Here is a 25,982-nt window from a genome sequence, read left to right as displayed (position 1 = left end):
ACATGTCGCTCTAACCAAAATGAAAAAAATGATAGCATACTTTCTAACATCACACAAAGACAGTGCGACATGTGTCAACTGTTGATCTGGTGCTGAAGGCCATTATTCAAAAGACTTGCCTAGTAATCGGCTCACTGCAGCAAAAGAAAAACCAACAGGAAGTGAAGGTAAAGAAGCTCATAGTGAAGAATCTAGAGAAGCACTTCTCAAAACTCAAGAACACAAATGGACAACGCACTGACATTCAACGATGAATAGAGCATCAGAAATATGACATCAATATCCTCACACATCGAAGGCAGAATAAGCACTATTCAGGACTAGACAGAGGTCTTTGGACACAAGAGAAAAGTATGGTAAACCTTTTATGTACAGACTAAAAACACTTCAACTCTCCTACTAGATCTTTGGAAAAAAGCTTAACGCCGGAAGGCTTCAGCTTGAGGAGCAAACTCTTTGAGGAATTTCTTCAAATATAACAGCTCATAGCCTTTTGGTGGTAAAGCAGACACAGAAGCTTAGGAAGATGTCCTTGGGTGACTAGACCTCCTGAAGCTCAGTCAAGAAGACAACTCATGCCTGGTAAACAAAATTTGCTGAACAGATTTCTAGGGGTGGGGGGATGAAACCCCACCTCACAGACATGATCTTTCTGCTTTGACAGCCGAAAGAATCAATTTTTTTTTGTGCAGCCTTTAAAATGCAGACATTTCACATAGAACCTTGCAAACTGTTGAGTGAACAGGGACAAAACAAAGCTGACATAGATGTCCAGGAAATTACTAAATGAAAAACTTAGTCACAAAGCCTACAATGAGCACCAAATCATGTAAAATTCCTAGCTATAATACTGTGAGTGATTTTTATATTGGTCACCAGCAAAATCAGTTCAGTAATTGCTTTGAGTGAAGTGACACTCTTGAGATGGGAAAATATTCATGATGGGAAATATCTTTGGATGGATTACCTTCTTGGCAATGTTGAGTCTGTCTCAGAGACCGAAGTGTACAATCTTCTTATTAACATTTGTTAGGAGCGATTTTCAGTACTGCCTGTGGTGTGGGGTTTCTGAGAGGCCTACCAAGTGGATGAGCTAGGGCTATACACAATTGGTCTTGCCAAACACTCTCTGGGTATTGTAGGCTGAGTAGTAACGTAGACTAAGGAAATCAGAGCTACAGTATTAAAGTACAGTTACAACACTTAGAGGGAGGCAAGTATTTGAGGGCTGCATAGATGTATAGATGTATAAAATACTCTATCTATTAGGCCAAAAACATGTGCAGATAAAAGGTAAGGAATACTATATAATACACACACTGATACCTACACATATATAGACATAATACATTTTTTCAAAGGAGGACTACACAATACTTTACACTTACACACAGACATAAACAATCCTGCACATAGTAGAAAACCTTTCTCAAGTAAAGAGCGAGAAAAAGTGGCTAAACAAATAAAAACAATCTGCCTTATAATTATAGTTTTAACTTAAGCAATCCCTTCCTCGCCATGAAAGAGATTTAAGTATTTTAAAGAGTTTAGTCCAAAGATAAACAACACTTCAAGTTAAATCTGTTTCAAAAAAGAGAGGGGGTCACTCCCAATTCCTACACACTAAGGGATCATGAGATGAGGAATCCTAGTCCAGAATACCACCACCCATGGCAAGGTAATGGTAGTGCTATGGAGTTCACTTTGCGCCCATTTAATCACTACAGTGCAAGGGGGTGCACCAAGAGTGGTATGTACACTCAGCTCCTGAACAGCAATACTACAAATGACCACCCCCAGGTAAGTAAGAGGTTTTGGGTGTGACTAGTCACACTGTGGGTCCTGATGCAGAAGGTCAAGTGGTCGCAGGAGCAGTAACTGAAATAGGTGCTGGGTTAGGGTCTGGCTAGGCAGCAGTTCTGATCTCTGACACAGAAGCAGTTCCTGATGATCTCTAGCTGCGCATGGCAGATCATCTCAGACAACTTTTTTTTATTGTTACATGATTTAGTTCATTACAAACTTTTCAAAAATAAATATAACGCTCCCTTTCATTTCCTATTGATTTTCTCCCAAGCATGCACATTTAAAACACAGATTTATGCATTCTCATTCTCAAGAAATGTAAGGATTTCTTGCATCAGTTTACAAATTGTCATGGGTTGGTGCTCTCCGACAATCAATTTAGACCACTGGTCATCTAAGAAAGCTGTTTTCATTCTTTCGAGAAATTCCAACAGCAAGTTTGTCCTACGCAAAGTTAGGTCTCGCCACTGCAGTAATAAATGTGCTACAGTCTCTATGTGGTTACGGTTTTGGCATAATCTGTAATGAGTTTCAGATTTAGTTACTAGGTGTCGTGTCGTCAAAAGCTCTCTTGTTGGTAGAATATTTAACTGTATTCTCATGAATAATTCTCTTAATTTGACACTTGGAAATGTTGCTAGATAGGCTGAGATTTGGCCAATAGGTATTCTCTCGTATGATAGCAGAATCAACAATTTGTATGTGGATCATAGGTCTTGAGTGTTGATCCAGTGCTTGGATGAACTTTTTCACCTTTTCTGGATTAATTGTCAACACATTTTCAGTCATTTCCAAATGTTGTAACCATGTTTGACAGGATCGTTTCCACTTCATGTAAATCCAGTTGGGTTCACCAGCAAGATTGGGACGTAAGATTTGAAACGGTAATAGGTCATCACACATTATGCATTTGCAATAGAGTGATAAGGATTTCCATAGGACGATTCAAATCTTAATGATGTATTCAGATTACTTAAGGGAAGTTGTAGAATTCTCTTCCAGAATTATCCTTCTACGATGTTCCAAAAGTGCAATGATAGGTTCAGTGCTGATTCTGAACCATAAGTGACGATAGGAACAACCTTCTGTTTATAAAAGGTGATGGTTGGTGTCATGGTAAAGTTTCAGTATTTATTTTTCAATAGGCGAGCCAGTGCTGTTAATGTTTTGGTTTTCGATCTTATTGCGGCGATCCAACCACTCTCATCTATATTACAGCTGATATGGGCGCCTTGGTAGGTCATTGACTGAACTCTGCCTAGTTCTTGATTTCCCAGAAACCAACATTGGGTTAATCTATTTTGGCATTTCATATTTGCCATGACTAGAGCTTTTTTTACATTGACTTTCAATCCATTCTGCTTCATGTAGAGTTCTAGGGCATTGATTTGCTGTTGTAACCCGACCCCTGTCTGTTTCATGATGACAAGGTCATTTGCATACAATATCCATGGCAGCGGTGTGCTATTTATTTTAGGAGGAAAAGTTGTTTTGCTCATGTCAGATAGATAAATGTTGAACAGCGCTGATGCCAGAGGACAGCCCTGTTTGAAGCCCTTCAAGGTCTTAATTTTGTCTGTGAACGTGCTTTCTGAATACAGCGGTTTTATTGCTTCTAGGAGGTCTTTTGTACATCCCTATGATTGAAGTGTGTACCATAATCTCTCTCTGCTAATACTGTCAAAAGCTTGTTCTAGGTCCACGAAGTCTGTATATATTTTAGATTTGGCCTTGATTGATTTTAATTTTACCTGGTTTAACAGAAATAAATTCCGGTTTGTGCCCGCTCCTTTTGCAAATCCCGCTTGTCTCGGGTCTAATCTGGTGGATTGTTTTGCCCTTGATTGTAGTTGGTGTAAGAGAATGGTCCCAAAGATTTTTCCTAATGTATCTAATAGGGCTATTGGGCGATACATTTGAGGTTGTTCTCTATTTCCTTTCTTGGAGATGGGGATGATTATTGCTGTTTTCCAGGATTCTAGTACTTTTTTGCTGGTTAAGATGTTTGTAAACATTAGCATACAGAACTATGCCCAAGCTTCAGGATTGAGTTTCAAGCTAACGTTCGTAAATCCGTCTGGTCCTGGTGCACATATTTTTAATCAGAAACAAGACATCTTCCTTTGCAAATTCAATTGCCCATGGATCGCTTGTTTGGCGATCTTCCATGGCTTCATTTATTGTGGGCCGTGCATATAGTGCTGCATAATGAGATTGATATGCCTTTTCAGAGACTGCGTTTGGGAGTGTCGCTAATTGAAGTGTCGAGGTGTTATTTAGCATTGACCATAGGTCGCAAGTGTTCTTACTGCAGATTGTACTGAGCATTTGTTCCACGTCATTTTGAGCAGCCCTAGCATTGAAGGCAATTAGCCAGTTCATATAGCTCTGCTTTCTAACTCTACATAGTTCAAGTTTATCATCTCTATGTAGTTTGTTCAGGTTTCTCATGTCTGCTGGAAAGATTTGTTGCACGCTGATTAGCTCTTGATTATAGACATGTAGTCATGTGAATGAAGGTTTCCCATTTTTTGTGTGACGTTCTTTGAAGGACATTAGAATGCTCGTATAATCCAACTTTGAGTTTTCGAATCGAGATTTGAAACAATACTTCTCAGTTATGATTTCAATGTCTGAGGCTTTTAATCCTAATATGTTGCCACCATTAGAGAGTTGTATGGGTGCATTATAAAGATCTGCGGTTGGCAATTGAGCCTGTTTCCATGATAGGGCCAGTAAATGATGGTCACTTATCTGATTTGAGTTGATTATTAAGGTGTTAATGAGGTCTCTCATGTTTCTGGAGACAAAAAAGTAATCAAGATGAGCAATCTGCATCACGCCTGACCAAGTTGGCTTTGCTGGTGTGTCCTCTTTAACTTGATCATTTAGCATGAAGAAGTCACGAGGATCTAGTTCTTGAGTCCACAAGGATTTTCTCCCCGTTTGTTTGGCACGCTTGATCGCAGTCCACTCTTTATTTATACAATTCATGTTTAAGTCTCCACAAATTATGATAAGAGGATCATTAAATTGAATGTAGGTTTTGCCAGTCAACGATGTAAGAGTATTCAAGAAATGTGTTTGTTCAATTTTGAGCGGATTCCAATATAAGTTGAAAATGATAATTGCTTTTTTTTCCCATTGGGACCATGTTGGGTCCATTCCAATAATAGTATTTGTGTGAATGGGTTGGGATTTATTTCTATAATCACTACTAAACCTTTTCCCACTTTTATTAGAGTCAAAAGGCCAGAGTACGCCCGTCCCCTTGCGCCTCTGGGTGCAGGATTTAAAAACACATCAAAACCCTCTGCTGCTGATTTGTTCTGGATCCAAGTCTCTTTGAGACATAATATATCATAATTTGCAAGTTTATGGTATCTTGGTTAAGGTGTTGGATAAATCCTTTGGTGTTCCAGCATGCCATTTTCATTTCCTTCAGTTCTAATGGTGCTGAACATTATCTTGAACTCGAAGTTGCCAAGGAGGTGGCGAGCCATGACCAGTCTTGGTCTTGTTCCCGTTGGGAGGACAGTGGAAGGTGCAGAATCATTTTTAGTCTCGAAAGTCACTCTTATTCTTGGTATTTCCCTACAGTGAGATTTCTTTGAGGGCAGGTTCTTCAAAATTGAGGCTGTCTGGAACTCGTTGTCTGTGCTTGGTTCTCTTTCAATCATTTCCTTGTGTCTGTCGCCCGTTTGAGGTTGAGCTCTTGGTCTGCTGTGGTGAATTAGCAGGAAAATTGAATTCTTCACTAATTTGAAACCCATAAGGTTTTAGGTCTTGTGTTTCGCTCAATAGTGCGTTTTGAATAAATTTGAGTTTAGATGTAGTATGATCCAGTTAAATCTGATTTAATTTGCAAATTGTACAATTGGAATGTCATCCGAGATTTTCAAACTACGATGTAGGAGTTTTATAACGTTGGGTCGGTTCAATATTAACCCATCTCCACCAATGTTCCCTGTAAGGTGCGAGACTGTGCGGCCGCGCACCTTTTGATTGTGAGCCGCGCATAGTGCTTATTTTGCCGCGCTTTTGCTCCAATCATCATTTTGTGAAAACAATTATTATTATTTTTTTTTTTTTACATTTTATTTTTAAAATAAAACCTCATTTACGGCTGGCCACCAAATGTAAATATGGCGGGTTGGCGGCCAGCCTAGATACAGGCCAGGAGGCAGCAGCAACGTTTGTGATTACTAGGTGACACAAACTTTGCTACGGCCTCCTGGGCTGCTACTCGTGCTGGTGATGGGCGTTGGCTCAGGGCTGCACTCTGCGCTTGCGCAGGGAGCCTAGCCACCGCCCTGTCACACGAATGCACGTGCCCTGCTGCTCGGTCTCTCCTTGCCTTGCGCAGTAGTCACTGCCAGTAGCAAGTTCGAGAGCCCCCGTGCCTGCATGCGGAAGACACTGGCTGGTGAAGGATGACGCCACACCACCTGCTGGAGCTTGTGTGACCCCCCATCGGCCTTCACCCCACCCCGGTGAAGAGAGCTGGGAGTCTGTGAGTGTGCACCGCACTAAGGTAGGTAAAAATAGTTTGGAAGGGAGTGGGAGACAGTATGGGCCAAAAGTCTGCAATCCACAAAACTGAGAGCCCCCCTTTGGGGGGCTCTCCGTTTTGTGGATTATAGACTTTTGATATCGCCTCGCGTTCGGCAATGGGAAACATGGCAGGCATTTCAGAAATATAACATCTTCAAAAACGTTGGCATCAGTATTGATTTTTCCCATTGCACATGGCAGGCATTTCAGAAATATAACAGCTTCAAAAACGTTGGCTCAATACTTCTAAAGTATTGATGCCAACGTTTTTGAAGCTGTTACATTTCTGAAATGCCTGCCATGTTTCCCATTGCCGAACGTGAGGTGATATCAAAAGTCTGTAATCCACAAAACTGAGGACCCCCAATAGGGGGCCTTCAGTTTTGTGGATTGCAGAAAGGGGAGCGTTCAATGACCCCGATGTGGAAACCTGTGTGTTTTTTTTCTAAGTGCTCTCTGGCGAAATATTACAAAGTTTTGGTTTCTGGGAGACCTGGGTGCTCTGGATTTTCCACAATGCGTGCCTTTGGTACACCTATTACTGTGAATGTAATGATGCAGTTATCTGGTTATGATCCTTGAAGTGGTTGGCCTCCTCCTCTTGGAGAATGTCCACAGGTGGGGCCAATTGTGTTGTTGAGTTTGACGTCCCTGGGTGTTGGGGTTGGGCAGTATAGGAAGGAGTTGTAGGGGGCACAGTTGGTGGGATTAACACTGAAAATGGTTCACAGGTGCAGCCCCAAGTCTGCAAAGGGGATATGAGGGAGTACAGCTGGAGCCTAGTGATGGTGGATGCAGATTGGACAGGGGTTAATGGCATTGTGTAATACTATTAGTTGGAATGTTCGCAGGCTCCACAACAACCCGCAGAAGGTGAGAAAGGTATTGAGTTACTGCGAACGTCACAAGGCTAAAATGATCCTGTTATAGGAAACCACCTAGTGGGGTTTGCAAATGAGTGTGTGGCAAAGACTTTGGGCAGTAGCACATATTGCACATCGTTTTCTATGTACTCCATTGGGGTCATCATGTGGCCACTAGCCAGAGAATCCTACCAACCCATCCCCCGGCCCTGCTTCACCTCGCTCCTGGCAATACCCGGCCCACGGTGACATCACCATCCTTGCAAGTGATTATTATTCCGTCCGGCACTCAGGTTACACAACCGCAAACTGTCTCTTCAACCTTAACCAAAGGAGAGCAAACATGTCAAAGCTAAAAACACCAACCGGATAGAGACTAAAGCATCCAGAAAATTCTTAAGAAACATAATTTTACCAGTGCCATCTCTTAAGGGTGATATGTCTGTTGCTACTCAGTTACCAGTTTAATGGTATCCAGCCCACTAATTGCTCATTTTACTATAGCCGATATGATAACTCAGTGGGTTGAGCGCTCGCTGCTGTGATGTGTGTGTGATCTGCAGGTTGAAATCCCAGTAAGGCCATCTCATCCTTTCATCCTTCTGAGGTCGATAAATGAGTACCAACACAGGTTGGGTGATATTCTATGCATATTTCTTCTATGAAAAAGAGCTTAAGCTTAAGTGCTATACAATAACATATTATCATTTGGCCATGGACGTCTGCTTGCATTCACAGTTATTTGACCATATGGATCTGGACCTGCTGTTATTGCACATAGCGATCTACAAGAAGGCAGGGGTGCACCCAAGTCAGAATGTTGGGGGGAAGAGTTCTAACCCTTTAAATTTGGGAGAGGTCAGGTACCAACTTCATAGATTGTGGGGTCAGAGCAAACTTACTTGTGTGGGGTCCCCTAACTTTCTTCACACATCCTAATGAGAATATTCTAGTGCAGCTTCAATGTTACTAGCAGTTAACTCTCCTTCACATCTGAAACCACACAGTTAAGGAGTCTGTGAGAATGAGCTGTCTCCTGCCCCTTAGTACCCTTCTAATCATTCCCTGCCCTGAGTCTGACATGCAAGTAATAACCCCATCAATTGCCTAAAAACGTATGCATATGAATGGAGTTGCTAAGTTAACAATGAAACCCTTTACATTAGTAATTGCAGAGACATTGTTAACTGTGCAGCTGCGGCGAGAACCGTTTTTCGTCTGTGCCCTGCCTGCCGAAGGGTCTGAAGTGTATGTCAGGCAGGTAATGTCATCAACATAACCCAACATTTCGGGGGGCGAGGGTGGGGGAGGGCTAAATCTCAACCTGCCCACTTGTACAATGCGCCACCTAGCTACAGCCCATGATGTCATCCCCAAAGTGGCAGTGATTTCTATAAAAGAAGAATTATTTTAAGTTGTCCTTGGAGAAACACCAGAAGATATACTTACTGACATTTTATACTGGCTGGGCATGGGCAGGGCAGGATGTTTAACAACTGTGGATATATCCCCCAAACTGGCACTGTGCAATCTGATCACTAAGACTTGCTCACTGGTGGGGCGCTGCGCCGCCGCCGACCACCCCTGGTCTGGCAGCACATCACTCAGTAGCGCACATGACTGAAAAACATCCTGCACACAACTATTCTTTGGCGCACACAGCCCAAAAAAATTAGAGGGAACATTGATCTCCACTGGTCAGCAGTCTTTCAATCACAAATGTTAGACCTTGCTTTTTGAAGGCTAGACGCAAGGCGTTATCTTGAGTTCCATGTTTGACTTGTTGGTTGCAAAAGTTGTTGGATCCATTCAATATAGGTGAAGTGTTTGGATGTGCCAGAGCCAATCGTTTTTGTTCCAAAGTCAGAAATAATGTTTTAGACGCACTTCTTGAGTTCTCTGCATTGGAAGATCATGAAACGGTAGGAGAGAGAATTTCTCTGTTGTGGCAAATGTTAGTACCGTTTGAAATTCATTTCGGGCTGAACAGATTTATCGATTCATGTTCATTTTGGAAATCAGGTTCTGAGTAAGTTATAGTGTACGTTGTGAAGTCCATTGGCGCAACCAAGTCCGAGATGTTTTCTTCATCGGTCATCTCACGTGTTTCCTTGTTGCCATCACTGATGGACTTCTTTTCAAGTCCGATACAAGCAAGGTAGTTGTTTTTGAGATGTATTTTGTTAATTTGGGTCTGTTGGCTTAAGCAGCTAGCTTTGGAGAGCTCAGAGGTTTCCGCAAATTTCTTACAAAAGCGCAAGATCCATTTGATTTGGATTTGGATTTGTTTTTTTTTATTTTTTATTTCTTCGTTGATTGTGACACTGTTCTCTTTTGGAGCGATTGTCTCTTTCTTGTCTGATCAAAAATGGGAAATAACATCAGTTCTTTCCTCGATTGCATGGGCAGATTCGCTTGAAACTATTGTATTATTGGGTATTGTTTGTTGAACAGGTGATGGAGATAGAGCTTCAGGTGGATTGATCAGAATAATAGTCTTTGCAGCCAAGACAGACGGTATATTTCTGGTAGATTTATTGGAAGTCCTTTCTTTTGACAAGTTTGAAACGGTGGCTACAAATTGAAATTGAGTGGGTGAAGATGTTTCTATAGATGAAATTGTGTTCATTTTCCTTGGTTGCAATGTGTTGGTTTATTTTATTGATCGTTCCATGTGACAGGTAGGTCGAATCTGAGATTGTGCATTGTTGAGAGGTACTGTCATATGGTCTTGATCTTGTGAGTTTCTAAGCCATTTTATAGATTCTAAAATGGCATCTATCATGATACATTTGTCGTTTGTCTCTGCTCTTGCTAGATCGAATAGTCTAGCTTGCCATTGAGCAGATAATTCAGCTTCTTTGTTTAAGCACCTCTGCACTGAAGCTCTGAAGGATTCTAATAATATTAACTTAGTATGGATTAGAGCCAAAAGCAGACGTTATGTTGCCTGTGTTTGAGCTGCAGTCGGTCCCACAGGCACATGGCAAGAGTCTGATTCCTTAGTCTCATTTGAGAGAGAGTTGAGAGTGGACGAAGCGCTTCAAGTGGAGGTCGAAGTTGAATAAAAAGGCAGACTCCTAGAATTGTCAGCCATATCTGATTGATTGAAGTCACTCGAGATGTGTTTGAATTCATCCGCTTGTTCTTTATGGTTTTCACAAGTTGGTATGGTGTCGGATATCACACGGTTCCCGGGGAATAATCGAGTCAAAGTGTCGTCTGGCCTGATAGGTCTGCTTTCTTTGACCTGGTGGGGAGTTGACTTTGTCGTCGCTGGGTCACTATTTCTTGAGTCACTAAGCTTTTTTTGTCATTCAATTGCCATTTTAATCTCTGCAATGTCCTGGGATAATCGCGCCGCCAAATTGGCGTCCTGTGTTGATATGTTACACAGATTATTCTTCTCGCCAACAAGTGTGCTCACAAAGTTTGCTGATTGGGTTCCTACTTCAAAACACTGATATTCTGGTGATTATGGGCGCGTGAATACCTTTTACAGAATTGCACAATCATCCTCCTGGAAGACTGACATGTTTTGATCAATGACTGCTGCTGGAATAGCTTGTTTTTTGGAAACATAGTGTTGCATTGATGTGTGCTGGGTTTCTAGCAGCAATACCGCATGATTATTGGTGGTTGTAGTAGCCATGGTCGTGGAAGGAATCTTGATTGGAGTAAGTGGTGATGAAGGTTGCTTATCATGTAAGCTCACGCTTACAGGCAATATCTGGATATGGGGTAGAGTGGATATTGTTCCTCCCCTGTATCCTTCTGGTTTGCGGCCACCTGTTCTACCATTAGCTCAGTTGTTTGGAAGGGGAGGGGGTCACTCTGAAGTAAGGTGTCCATAGAAATAGCGATAATTGTATTGAGGCTTGCATTCACACTTGTATCTGCTGCTAACGGGGGGACTGGTTCAGATGGTTTCTCTACTATCGCGATTGAAGCTAAAGTACTTTGATCGGGCGTTCGTGAGACTGCTTACCTCAAGTGCATCCATCAATGTAGTCGAAGTAGTCGCTGGAAAGCCTTCTCTCAGTTTTCCTTGTTGCTGGGTGCAGGGGCCGGTAGACGTCAACATCTTTAAAGTGTGGTTGTTGTGGTGGCCGCAATGCAACAGTTGTGCTGTTTGTCAACCCAATGATGAATGCAGCTGTAAAATGCAGGAATTAACTCGCTTGCAGTCACTGTCACTGTCCACCGAACACCGAACTCTCTGCACGCACTCTGTACTGCTCTGCTATGGAACAGTGCTTCTGAGTGTTGGGTCCGCCTCCAGACAGCGAAGGACAGGGTAAACCGACTCTGTAGTAGCAGAAGAAGCACGTTGGAATCCTCCTCACCACACCGAACACTCAGCATGCACTCCGCACTGCTCCTCTATCGAACAGTGCTTTTGAGTGTTGGGTCTGCTTCCAGACAGCAAACGACAGAGTAAACAGACTCTCTAGTAGCATCAGCAGCACATTAGAATCCTCCTCACCACACCAAACACTCAACACGCACTCCGCCTCCCTCCGCTATGGAACAGTGCTTTTGAGTTTTGGGTCTGCCTCCAGACAGCGGACAGAGTAAACAGACTCTGTAGTAGCAGCAGAAGCATGTTAGAATCCTCCTCACCACACTGATCACTCAGCACACACTCTGATGATCTTGGACTATGACCACTTCTTCTTCCATGGTAGAAGACAACCCCAGGGCACTGCAGGCAACGTGAGTGGACAAAGAAGGCCTGGTCAGAGGTTGGCAGGCTTGGATCCTTGCAGCGGTGGGGCATAGGGCTTTGTTCAAGGCAAAGCTGCTGCTGAAGGCAATGAGGTTCCCGGGCGACAAGCTGAGGATATGCCAAGTCTCAAACTTTAAGTCGAGAAGGTGTCCGCTGCAACAACAGTGCCTTTTCAGTGAATGTTCAGCTCGCAGGAGGAATCATGTACTATAGAATTCCAGACCTTCTCCTTATCCAAAATCTGGACTAGGGGGTTTCCACAGCACACCAATGGAAATAATATTAACCATTCATACACGTAGTGGCTGTTAAATAATGATTTGCCAGATACCCTAAATTGACCCAGCAACAGACATTCAGTGGGAGAAATGTGGATTGAGACCAGACAATCCCAATTCGACTTTCAACCAGTTCAGTCACACAAAGGACTGATCATGAATCCAAAGCTGACATATTCATGAGAGTGATGCTCTGAAGTCATTCATCCTACTGGAGATAGGGATTAAGTTAAAGAATAATGAATATGGGCTCGACTTCTAGACGAGGAACACTCCTGTGGACAAAGAAAGTGGGCTCTGAAAGCAAATGGTCTAGATAACGCATTTACTGCACTTCAGGAAGCCAGTGTTCAGGGCACGAACCCCAAGGCAATTTACAAACAATTATGCCCCAACAATATGCAACTCTTTTATAAGTGCCCTGGTGACTGCATCTGGGAAATCGACATTCAATTGACTGTGACATCCCAGAAAACAATTCTAAGTTCCATACTGTGACGCATCAAGGAAATTCATCCATTCTCCACAAGGGGGAGCCTCCCCCTTTGAGGCAAGGTGGGTGAGCTCACTTCGCAAGACCTTCCCTAGGGGTCTGGGCAAGTGGCAGCGCAATGGGAGACACTCCCCCTTAGGGGACAAGGACTTCTGTTGCTGTGAGGAACTCCTTAAGTCATTCCCCCTGGTGGCATAGATGGGACTATCAGATGTGAAGAACAGTATAACACCAAGAAACTTGGCCGAAGGCGAAAATAAAATATACTGTTACAAACAAAAAAGAGAGTCTGCCTCTTTAAAAAGAGACCACCATTTAACTGAGACGAAGAGGCTGAAAGGAGAGTACACACTGAGGTCAGACGAAGCAGAAAGACGCTTACGCATGCATGGGAAGCTCCCTGCCAGCTTAACACCTGAGAGAGGCGGAGCCAAGAAGAGTCGCAGAGCTTGCGTCTTTGGGAACTGCTATGAAAGTGAGAGCAAGATGCTGGATGACTAGCGTAGATACGGAGAGAGAAACTGAGGAGACAGGGTCTCCCAATGGTGGCATGACCACAAAGACTTTGTGGTGGGCAGTGTGCTGATACAACAAAGCTAAACCACTATGCTGCAAAGTCAGCAAACCATCCGGATACCCGCTGGTTTACCAGGTTGCACAGAGATAGGACCGAGAAGGGATACCGGAGAAGACGAAAAGGTTAAGAAGGCGAACGATTGAAGAAAACCCAAGCAAACCCAGACCCCGGAGACATTCTCCCACAGATTCCGAGGTAATAGGGAGAACGGGAGAGCCAGGACGCTGCCAGGAAATCATTATGAAACAAGAGAAACTCTCAATGGAATTGACAAGACACAGAAAATAAAGTAGGGCAATTGAACTGTAATAATGTGAGAGAGCAAATCACCATAAAAGCTAGAAAGGAGACCATTAGCACAGGGCTTCAGATACCCTGGGAAGAGGGGAACGTACCACATATGCTAGGAGACAGAGACTGTAAACCAGAAAGAGAATTCTCCTGAAGAGAATTCTATGAAGGGAAGAAAAGTTATGCCCATAAGAGAAAATATACACAAATCAAGCCACCCCAAGAGAGGGGGAACATTACATACCAAGAAAGTATATAACAACTAAGGAAGAATATCTTACAAAAGTACAAAAAGCACTTCACTCTGGAGCAACCGATAAGCCAGAGAGTTAAAAGTGATTCCTGGTTTACAATCAGTAAGAAGGAGGGAAACCCCAGAAAAGTTATGAAAGAGTTACAAGAACTTATACAGAAAGTGACCAGAGAATATTTAAAGTTAACCTACTAAAAGAAAGTCTGAAGCAAAGGAGAAACATTGTGAGAAAAGACAATCAGGAGAAGGGAGACATTCTTGTGACCTTCGTTTGTTAGAATAGTCGTAGGGTCAGTTAGCATTAGTTCTTGGACAGCAGACTTTTTTCATTTTATGACTTCCTGATGACAGATGACCACCTTAGTTATTTATATAGGCAGGGAACACCCACATAGCAATAGGGAAAGTTAGGGATTTTTGTTGCATTTATTAAACAAATGAGTGGCAATTTCAATAATGTGGGCCTCATTACGACCCTTGCGCTCCCGGAATGAAGGGGGCCGGTACGGGACTGGTCCCTTCATTCCGGGAGCGTGTATTACGAGGTTCCCTTTGCGGGACCCGGACCAGACATCTGGTAAAACCAGATGACTTTTCTGGGTCCCGCGAGGGGAAGAGGGAGGTAACAATGGGACACTTATAATGTGCCCGTTGTTACCTCCATCCCCATTCCCACTGAGCCCTATGGGGGCTCAAATGGGAATGGGGAATGGTTCCTGCAAGGAGGACTTACCGTGTCCTCCTATGTCAGAATGACCCGGTAAATCCCCATTGCAGGAACCCGGTAAAGGAGCCCGTTTTGGAGGCAGCCATGGAGCTAATAGCTCCATGGCTGCCTCCAAATTCGTAATGAGGCCCAGTGTCTTCGTCCTTATTCTGAAATGCCACAATACCTAAATTGATCATCAGTATTACATGTGTGGCTGATTCCTTACCTTCCAATATGGCTGCCACGGATCAGATTGGCCGATCAACACCAATGTTACCCCTGACCAGTGGAGTTAGAAGGCAAATCCGGCTCCTCTCAAAGGCCACTCACCAAGGCTTGGCAACCATGTCTGCGTCTGCCGGGGGGCCTGGAAGCAGCCTTATGCCCTACACCCAGCCTCCCTAACAATGCCTGCATCCTCCCCGCATCAGCCACATGTTAAAAAGATTATGCCTACATAACAGCAGCCAACTGCACAAAGCACGGTACCGATTCAACTGTTCTTGTGCTCATCATCCTGCGGAATAGCAATCCCGATTGCCAATTTATTCCCAGCCTACTGCCAACAACCCCTTCCTAAACCTGCTTTGCTGCAGTAGTGCTACAATATCCCAGCCTCAATACCCTATGCTGCGTGCTGAGACTCTCAGAGTTTCACCTGTCTGTGAGCCCTACTCATGCAAGCCTCCCTCTGCCACTTTCACAAATGGCAACTTTGTTCCTACACCAAAACATATGGCCAACTGCCCGCTCCCCGCTCTGCACTAATTCATTGGACGCATGCTCACCACCAGGTTTCAAAGTTACTTGTCACACAAACTCCTGGCATAAACTCCCCACGCGATTTGGATTCACCAACAACTCCTGGAATTCCACTAAAAATGACCCACGCCTCTCCCCCCAGGCTCACATCTGGCATGCCCTACCCTGATGCCTAGCTGTCACCTACTCTCCCCCTCACCTACTCCAAAAATACCCATGCCCACCACCGTCCTCCCACTTCTACTCCCATGGTCACATCCACCCTCCGACTGCCGCTTGACACAGACCAAGCGCATTTACAACTCTAAGCCCCCCAAGGTTGCCGACCATGATGATTCATGTGACCACTCCCCCAAATATCATGCTGCCAGGCTTACCACCCCTACACCTGCAAAGCTCACTGCCACTATTTGCTCTAACATTCGCATTCCAGACGTGAGCGTCAACGCACACCCACTCCGTCAGATACTGACTCACCATGCAGCGGCTCCTCTAAAAATGAGTGGCTAGCTGCCCATACCAGCCCCCCACTGCCTCCACAAGTACAGCATCCCCCACTACAATCCCCACCTATCTCACAGGAACCCTCACTGACTGAGCCCCAATCTCTTCCCCCACATCCAAATAACTTAGTGCCCTCATTAATACACGCTCCCTTACTGCTCACCCACAAGACATATTTGAGCTGCTACTGGAAGAAAACCTTGACATACCATCACCGAAACGTGGCTGCACGATGCTGCAGGCCACTCGATATCTTTAGCCATCCCCCTGGGTATACGATCCTTAGATCTGACAGAGCTTCTCAACCTAGCGGCGGAGTCGCTAACATTGCCAAATCTTCCAAACCTATCAAAGCCTCCCCGCTACAGTCTCCGCCAGTCTACGGTCTCCTGCTCACTAAATTGGAACCGAGCCCTCAAACCACCATAAACCTCCTCCTCTACCATAAGCCCGGTCAAGCCCATTCCCCAGATACTGACATCCCCCTTCTCCTCAGATGTCTTGTCAAACTGAAAACCAAATTCCTACTTTTTGGTGATTTCAATATTGGTCTGAATAACATGGCTGACACATAAGCTCTACTTGAACCCAAGCCAACTAAATCTAAAGATGATCGTATCGTCTGTGTGACTACCTTTACGGACCAGAGTTTTGAAATCACCAACATCATAAAGAAAAACTGGAAAATGTTCAGAACCACGACACAACCTCTCTCTCTACCTATTTTTGCTTACAAAAGGAGCACCACCATTGGAAAAATAGTTAGCAACAGCAAACTGAAATCGGTTAGCACTATGGAACCCAAACTTACCACCTTGTTGGGTCTCCCTGAAGTCACCGGGCATTATCCCTGCAGAACATGTGGCGTCTGTAAATTAACAACTAGAACCAAAGAAGTTGATGTTGGTCTATCAAAGCTCTAGACGCAAAAGAACCTCACCAATTGTAATACCGATTATGTGGTATATATGATTACATGTATATGTGGATTGCATTATGTTGGTAAAACTGTCAGAAAAGTAAAAACACGCATAATTGAACATCGAAGCTGTTTGAAGAACAGAACTGAGAATGCTCCCCTGGTGAAACACTTCAACCTTCTGAAACACAAACACGAGGACTTCACATGGACGGTCCTCCTGGCCTTGAAAGGAACGAATAACACAATACGGGAAAAGAAAGTGTTGAAAATGGAACAAAAGATGATTTTCACCCTTCACAGTGATGTTATGGGGCTCAACGAGTCGATTGATTGGTATAACATCTAGTTGCCTTTTGTTATTCTTCACTGGTTTGTTCTGATGTATGGACTATCGACTGTCATTCTTTTATTTATTGGTTTTCCCCCTGTCATTTATTCTGACTTTGGTTACATGTCATTTTTTCTGACTTTGGATGCATCCGTTTTGAGTTTTTTGGGTGAGACATTGTGATCCCCTCATGTGTCCTCCACTAGTCCTTTTGAGGTTCAACCCTTTCCCAGTATATTGTAAGAGCCGCCTTCACATTTAGAGCCACGGAACTTTCCCAAGGAGAATAACCGGTCTACCGTTTCTACTTCTCCACTCTAAGATGGCCGCCGTCCTCCGCTGACTCACGGCACTTTCCGGGCAGCACCAACATAGTAGAAGGACTACTCGGGGTCTCCTTGACTACCAGTCAGCATCGGCCGCTCAGTGTAACCACTGATCATTGTCTGTATGCTCCTCCGTGCGCGGTAGACTGTGATACTTTGCACCTCCGCAACGGGTAAGTGACCCGGGGTTTACTCGGCGGGCTCCTAGCTTCACGCCTCCCTCCACAATACCGGATCCTTCTTCGAGGGATTGCGCACTTTCTAACATAGTGCGTACCGTTTCTGTCCCCTTCTTTTAGTGCGGACCGCGGAGTTACGCCCCGTATTCTCACCGGCTGCCGCATGTAGGTAAAGTTTAATGATTTTTCCTGTACTTGTCTGTACTTGCACTTAAGTCACCGCGGTGCCTCTTTCTTTTGTGCCTTACAAGGAGCGGGCCACTTTGCATTTAACCTACCAACACCTTAAGATTCACATATCCATAGAGTCACACCTCTGTTTTGCCTAAGCCTATAGTCCCCACACCCTGCGAGCAGGGCCACTTGTTTGTACGGTCAGCCTTTATCACAAGCCCCGGAACCACACGGTCCACAGTTGCACTGTCCTTCTCTCTCGATTTTCCTGGCATAACAAACTGCCTCCGGATCCCCCACTACTACGAGTTGCTCCCACCTTCTGATACTCATGGGTGTCTCTTTCCCTCTTTTTGCAGTTGCGCTGTTAATACTAGTTGGCTTTTTATATTGCAGCTCATTCTTCAGCTGTATTGTGCTTTTTACATCTCTCGTAGGGTCGCGATGTTCTCCTCCCCATACCTACTAATCTAAGTAGAGAGCCCCCACCGGCACCCTGATAGGTAACTATACTCCTAGATCGCTGCCAAGCTCATTTTCAGAGCTTACCAAAGTACCTAGTTATCTAGTAGCTAATCCTTTGATGTCTGTTTTTATCTTTTACAGGTGCTTTGATACTATCTTTTACAGGTGCTTTGATACTATAACTGTACTGTGTACTACACCAATTGTAAAATAGGCTATACTGTATAATATTTAGCTCCTGATGAATGTTCCACACTTTGTCCTATGGAACAGAAACATGTCGAGACACATCTCTGGACTCTAAACAGGCATTCTAATTCATGACACATTGATCCATGTTTGGATGGGTACCACACCATTTGATTGACAAGTACCCTCAGCGGTCGTATTTTTCTGGTAACATCTTTGTACACTGGCCATATAAGCCTGTTACGTATTTCCTATTGTTGTTTTGCACATTGGAAGTGATATTAACAAATTTTGTATTATGGACCAATCTATTTAATTGGACGTTTTAAACTTTACGATGTCTTCGTTATTAAAATTTGATACTATTTTTTAACTACGTCTAGTCCCTCCTATTGTATTACTAAGAGTGTATATGCTAGTCACCCCTAGTACCTGTTCTCTAACTTTGTCTCCCTATATATTGACACAGCCCTTGCCACCTATCTACAAGAACTGAGCTTTGCCCAAGCTGTTAGCTCCCCCACACATGTGAAGGGCCGGACCGTTGACTGGGTCACACACCTTAATTTGCCCATCACGGTCACCGCTGAGCTGCTTAAGCCCTCCATCTCCTCTTATCTTCCTACCTCAGCTCGATGCCTAAAATACCCTGCTACTTCATACTATCGACCTCCACGGACCTCTCCAAACCACACTCCAAAAGAAATCCTCTGTCCACAATTGGCTCACTGAAGAACTTAAATCCATATGCAAACAAAAATGGGCTATAGAACATCTTGCGTGGAAAATCCCTTCCCTCAATCACAAAGAAGTCTACTTCACTGCAGCGAGAACCTACAAAACTGCCATCCACAAAATCTACAATACCAGCTCTGACACCAAGGAGCTTTTTAAAATCTTCAAGGACTTGAAGCCCCAGCACCCCCTGTTGCCAGCTTCCCAAAGGACAAAATCTGGTGCATCACTCTCCAATCAGCACTGACTGACAAAACCACCAAACTGAGAAACAAAACCAGCCTTAAGAAAACCCTGCCCTCCGCCGAAGACACCTCCCCCATTCTCCCAGCAGAACGCCAACCCTCCGCCACCCCACTGTTCCACTTCATCCTATTTTGTCCCTCTAATGTCCACTCCATCATCCAACACCTTAAACCCTCCAATTGCAAGGGCAACCTCTGCCCTTCCCAGATAGTTGAAATGTGTGCTGAGCCCCTGGCACCCATCATCTCCAAATTTATTAACGCCTCCTTTGGCTCTTGTACTGTCCCCTTGGCCATCAAGGAAGCATGGGTCAGCCCCCTACTTATGAAACCCTCTCTTGACCCCACCCTCCGCACCTACTACCGCCCTATCACCACAGTACCCAACCTCCTCAAAATTCTAGACCGCATAGCATACTCCCGACTCAAAGCTCACTTGGAAAATGATTGCTAGTTAGGCTGTGGGCAATTAGGCTCAGACTAAGGCATAGCATTGAGGCTGCCCTCCTCGACCTTAAGATCCACCTCAATGGTATTCGCGATACCGGTGGACTAGACATCCTCCTCCTTTTTGGCTTCTCTGCTGCCATTGATCTTGTTGACCACAACATACTTTGCCAACACCTCACCACTAAATTCAACTTCTCCAGATAATCCACCAGTTGGATCACATCCTTTCTTGGCGAGAGATCCTCCAGGGTCATCACCGCTTTGGAAGTCACCAATTCCACTCCTGTTCCCTATGGTGTTCCTCAGGGCTCTCGCATCTGGTCCACCCTGTACAACATGTACACAAAACCCCGATTCTACCACCTGGACAACCTTGGGATCCTCTTCACAAACTTGGCAGACAACACTCAAATCCTGCTAAAACTCACTGGAATCCACACTACTGACTCCGTCAACATCATCCATTGAGTCTACAGCATCATCTAGGCCTGGATGGCTGAACACTATCTATCCCTAAATGATGACAAAACTGAGCTCCTCATAGTGGGTTCCCCACACCGACTCAATTGCTTGGACCCTGCGTTTGCTTTCTTCTCCATAGATGGCAATCCTTCCAGCATATCAAGCCATGTGGAAACCCTAGACTCATAACTAACCATGTACAATTGTACAAAAGGTCCTCATCTCCTCAGTAGCCTATACTACCAAGCTCATCAACCTCAGCAGGAGATTGCTATCCACAGTCAATTGCCTTACCCTTGCCAGGGCCATCATAGGGAGCAAATTGGATCATTGCAATGCCATTCTTGCATGCACCTCATCCAGAAACCTCTTAAAACTGCAATTGATTTCAAATAATGCTCTCTGGGCTATCTGGAGCCTAAAATGTTCAGGCCACATCTCTCATATCAGACAGAAGACCTACTTGATGCCAATTAGAGCCTGCATCAAGTTCAAGATCCTGTCATTAACACACAAATGCGTCCACAACACTGCACCTACCTATCTCACCCATTGCATTTCCAAAAGACCTAAACTTCACAGCCTACACTCCTCATCCACCATGGCTCTAGCTGTCCCCAGATTCACCAGGAAAAGATCATTGATTGCATTGATGTCCGGGGGGAACCAGCTTCACGGTCATCGCCCCCACTCTATGGAACACCCTCCCCTCCCATATCCAAGAAGAAATTCCTACCTAATTTTCAGAAAAAAACTAAAAACCTGACTATTTGACAAATACGACTAATGTGACATTGACTGACCACCCGGATTTCTACCCTCTTTGACGGACCTTGTACTATTATATTGTTTGCACTGTGTTACCTGTTTCATACTCTGTTATTACTGTGGTTGCTTTCTTTGTTCACAAAGTTGTACCAGCGCTGTGATACTTATGGGTTTGGGCGCTGTCAATAAATGTAATAAATAAATAAATGTGGCTGATTGTCTCTGGAAATAAAAATATGCCTTGAACTCCATTAAATAAGAAATTGACATGTGATGGCAAGCTCAGCAGGTCAGGCAACATTTGAAACTGTGACAGAGAGTGGGCCACATCTGCACCTATTTTATGTCATGTTGCTCTAACATCATTCCTAGTTGGCCAAGGATTAAACAATTTATAGACCTGAACCTCAGCATTGATGTCCAGCTCAACCCAAAGCATTGTTTTACCAAAGTCCAGTTCAATCAATTCAGATTGGGGATTAGGGAAAGCTTGGACTCTGGCAAAATGCTTGTTTCAAGATACTTGGAGTCCAAGTAACCTCTCCAGAGTGAAGACTGGATAATAGAGATGGGGAGACCAGCCACCATGGAGCATGGGGAATCGGGAAACCTTCAAGAGAATATGTGACACATTTCTGGACCCGTAGGAGGATTGAATATTGGATTCAATCTCTGCTCTTTTTGCCCACTTTTTTATTTATATTCCTCATTTCCATACCAACTCCTTTCCCTTTGTTTCGTGCGATTGTGAGGGAAATGTGTCAAGATTTCTTGATATTCATCATGTTGTCTTATCAACTCAATGCTACTTGCTCTTTGGTTACATTTTAGTTGATTTTGTAATGCTGTTGCTTCCATGGTCTGTTGTTAATGTTGATTTGTTTATGCTATTGTGTTTAACTGTTGTTTATTAACTCCACATTTTTCTACTGGACTTCCAAAATTGTAACCAGAGGAAATTTGCAGTTTTTCAATGTACTTCTGGGGAAGACAACCTTTGTCTCTCTGGATGTTTTGGCCTACAACTAGGGCTGGGCGATATGGACCAAAAGTCATGTGACAATATTTTTGTGCTGAATGGCGATATACAATATATATCTCAATGCTGTTTATGTGGGGTAAATGCTCAGATGTCAGCCGCCAACTACATGTGAGATGTCACAAACACCTATATTTATAAGTCAATGATCAAAATAAAGTGCAAATACAAGGTTCCTCTTCCTGTTTGAGAATACACACAGCTGTGTAAATATCATAATGTCAATAACAATTGTAGTTTATGTAAAAAAATATATATATATATGTATATATCTTGATTTTAATGATATTGTCTCATTCTATATCGATTTTGAAAATATATTGATATATCTCCAAAACTCTATATATATCGCCCAGCCCTACCTTCATCTCCCATCTGCCCTTGCTGTATAGTCAAAGGTGAGGTATCATTGAAGCCATAAGCCAACACACCTAGAGAGTCACCACAGCTGCTTACGCCTGATGCACTTAATGAAAAATTAATTTGAAAAATCAATAATGGCTTTCTCTTTACATTTTGGACATGGAACAATGTAGAAGAGTCCATGAGAGATACCCAAACTTTTGCCTTATGCCCAACTCACCTGCTGTCCTCATTGCCATCAGCTAATTTCTTTGTACCTGACTCTGCCCTATTTACATCCCTCTGTAATCTCCATTGTTACTACTACATTATTGATCGTCAATGTGTTCCTTATGAAATATTCCGTGGCTCATGGAAAGATGGTCAGATTATATTGTTAAAGTGTATTAAGTACATGTTTATTAAACATATTTACTACTGACAAGGTAAACAAATGTAACTCTATGTGTTGGTCTATTTCTAAATGTGATTGCTTGGCTGAACAGCTGAGGTATATCCTATATCCTACTTTCTATATCAGAGGTGTCCTACTCCAGGCTCCCCGGCTGCAAACCGGACGGTTTTCAGAATATCCCTGATTAATATTCATGAGATAAATGAGCATACATTTAAAATTATTGTATGCAAATGTATGTCATGAATATTGAATGACAGATAGCCAGAAAAGCTAACATGTATTTCCGGGGTATCCTGTTAAATTGTCGAAAACATATTTTCGAAATGCCAATTTGTCGAAAACAAAATGGTGAGAAAAATGTTTTTGAATGTTTTTTTTTACATTTTATGTTTTATTTGTTTCGTTAGTAAAAAAAAGTGTCAATAAAAAAAACTGGGGGTTAGGGGGCACCCCCCATTTCGAAAATAAAATTTAAAAAAAAGCATTCGAAAAATAGTTTTTTCGCCAAATTTGTGTCAAATAAATTGCATTTCGAAAATATGGCATTCGACAAAGTCACTATAAACCGTATTCCGGCTCCCTCGATGGCTGCAGTTGGACAACCCTGGTATACATAGTCAATAAATCGATTCACTTTTGAGTTTCACATGATGTAATACACAATATATTCTCATGCTCCACAGATCCTTCAATGCCAGAGTCACTGAACTTGAAAAAAGTGCAGAAAAACAGCATCTCCCTTGAGTGGACGCGTCCTGCAAATATGACTGGTGCAGATTTAATTTACAACATCACATACACGAGTTCACAGGGAGCTTGGAGTGTCACAAACAGCACTGAATATGCCAACCTTGTAAGCCTCATACCTGGAACAAAGTACACCATAAGCGTTGTGACAGTCGCTGCTGGTAATTATACCAGTTTGCCTGCTGTCATATCTTCATACACAAGTAAGTTGAGTTTCTTTTTTTCTATACTGTGTTCATGAATGCCCTACACTGATGCTCTTGTTCTCCGACATTGTACCAGCAAATATGAATTCAGTATTTCCAAAACCTATAGTGATCTTGTGAATTTATTTTCTTTATCAGCAATAAGCTAAACGTAATAGTGCAAGAGCTGTTCACTACGCCCACTGCTTCTCTACAGGCGTTAACACAAGGGAGTTGTTAAAAGGAGCTAAGATGATAAGAGTACTGGCCCAGTTATTTTGCTAGAACTGCTCAACATATGTGATTTTGTGGGTGGTGCCATCAGCACCCCTCGATGTTCCCAACGTGATGTGCTTTGCCTGACTCGCAAGTATTGCTGCTTTTAAGATGAAATTGAAAAGGCAAACATTTCGATTTTTAGCTTTTTAGGAAATAGTGTGGACAACCCTTGTTCACAAGGTTTTGACAGAAAGATGCCATCACATCCCTCAATGTTTTGCAAATGTTTAAATGTCAATGCCCCTTTTCCTGCAAAAATTGCTAAAACATAGAAAAAGGAAGCTTTTCACTTCCACTCCTCATGTTTTTTGTCCAAATAATGTTCTGTGTAGTGATAACAGAGTAGGTTTCGTGGGAATATTTTCCTTAAAGAAATTTAACTTGGCTTGTTCACTGTTAACCTCAAAACATTTAAATGGTTATTCATTACCAAGAAAAGTCTAATCTTGAACCAACATTTTAAGGTTAGGAGCTTTACTTCCTCAACATCATTTGTTGCAAGAGTTGGCCGTAAAATAAATTTGAAATATTGCAGAAAAAATATCAAACAACTGTTTGAATTAAGGCACAAAACGGCCCCATATCATTTCTGCTCTCTGTGATCCAAGAAGGAAAAAACCTCTACACGAGAATTGGATATGACTAGATCCATCACAATGTAAAACATATATCAATTGGAATATTCTGTATTAGTACCTGGCGGGCCGTTGTTTTGTCCTTCCAGCCAATGAGGAGGCGCAGAACAGGGGCTTTACCACACAGTAAATCCCCAGCTCTAGAACACCTCAAAGCTGGAGGCCCCGATCTTCCCCCACCGGATAGTGAGGTAAGTGCTCCCCTGTATCACACATCCACATTCTCCTACACCCTCCCCCTTTTCCACACATTTACACACCTCCCATCCACGCCCCACGTACCTTCCACTTCCATGTCCGTCGCCGGTGCCAGGAGCAGAAGTGTTGCTGGCACGTACGACTTGCTGCCATGGAAAGGGAGAAGGGACTGCATGTAGGCCCTTCTCCCCCGATCCCTGGCAGCCATATTTCTTAGTATTTTTCTTTAAGTTGGGAAACGGCATACTCATCCAGGGACATCATTTCACCAAAATGCCTGTGGTAGCGGAAGTGACATCCCACGACCCTTGACCTCTGATGACATCAGAGGAAGTGATGTAAATTGACCCCACCCCCAAGTGACATCACGAGAAGTGATGGCACACAACCTTTCACCCCTTGAAAAAACAGGCAGTGACATCACATAACATTGTTCTTCAGTACGCTAAGAAAAATATGATTACAATATCACTGTAATATGATATACATTTCATCACCATATGTAGCGATACTATCAGAGCGTATAGGCCCATATTACCAAATTACTGTGAATGTAAGCAGATGTCCAACACAACAACCTGGACTATTATACATTACTCGGGCTAACCTCTAAACAGACAGAGCATCACGAAGAGGCCTAAACCCCAAAGCACAGACTTCCAGTGCCTGCCAAGTGTCTGGCCACAGACTATGAACAACAACTGACCAACACAAGCCCAACCAGAAAAACAATGGTCTGGATGGTTGCCCGGAGCTGTGTCAGTGGTTATGAATAATTTGAAACCTTCCAACCATCACCTTTCTGTTTTGCTTATTTGGTAAGTAACCCAGAGTTTTGTTTGTTAGATGGGAGATTGAGGGGAAGGATGTGTTGCAGGTGTGAGAAACTTATGGTGACAACAAGTAAGACAGACACAAGTGATCACAGTTCAAGGGTGTTTATTGAACAATTAATTCAGTATGCAGGTTGGAAAAACGCCTAATCTAAACCTAAATCTAAGCTGGGAGCACGCGTCAACCATCAAATTAAAAACAAGGCAGTCCCAGTTCATCAAAATAAGCAGGGCCTATACTAAG

At 43.3% G+C, this 25,982-nt stretch overlaps 1 protein-coding gene across 1 annotated transcript in view; it reads left to right on the top strand.

The window, feature by feature from the left end:
* Positions 1-25,982, top strand: part of LOC138505095 (receptor-type tyrosine-protein phosphatase beta-like) — a 221,127-nt gene that overhangs the window by 132,071 nt on the left and 63,074 nt on the right. The window contains exon 6 of the mRNA XM_069625409.1: positions 23,545-23,811. Coding sequence (XP_069481510.1) covers positions 23,545-23,811 — 267 coding nt within the window. The remainder of the gene's footprint in view (positions 1-23,544; positions 23,812-25,982) is intronic.

This window comes from Ambystoma mexicanum, chromosome 11 (genome assembly GCF_040938575.1).
Source record: "Ambystoma mexicanum isolate Mex_15411 chromosome 11, UKY_AmexF1_1, whole genome shotgun sequence".
Lineage (NCBI taxonomy): Eukaryota > Metazoa > Chordata > Amphibia > Caudata > Ambystomatidae > Ambystoma > Ambystoma mexicanum.
The sequence above is the reverse complement of the archived record's forward strand: the minus strand, read 5'-3'. Positions and strand labels throughout refer to the sequence as shown.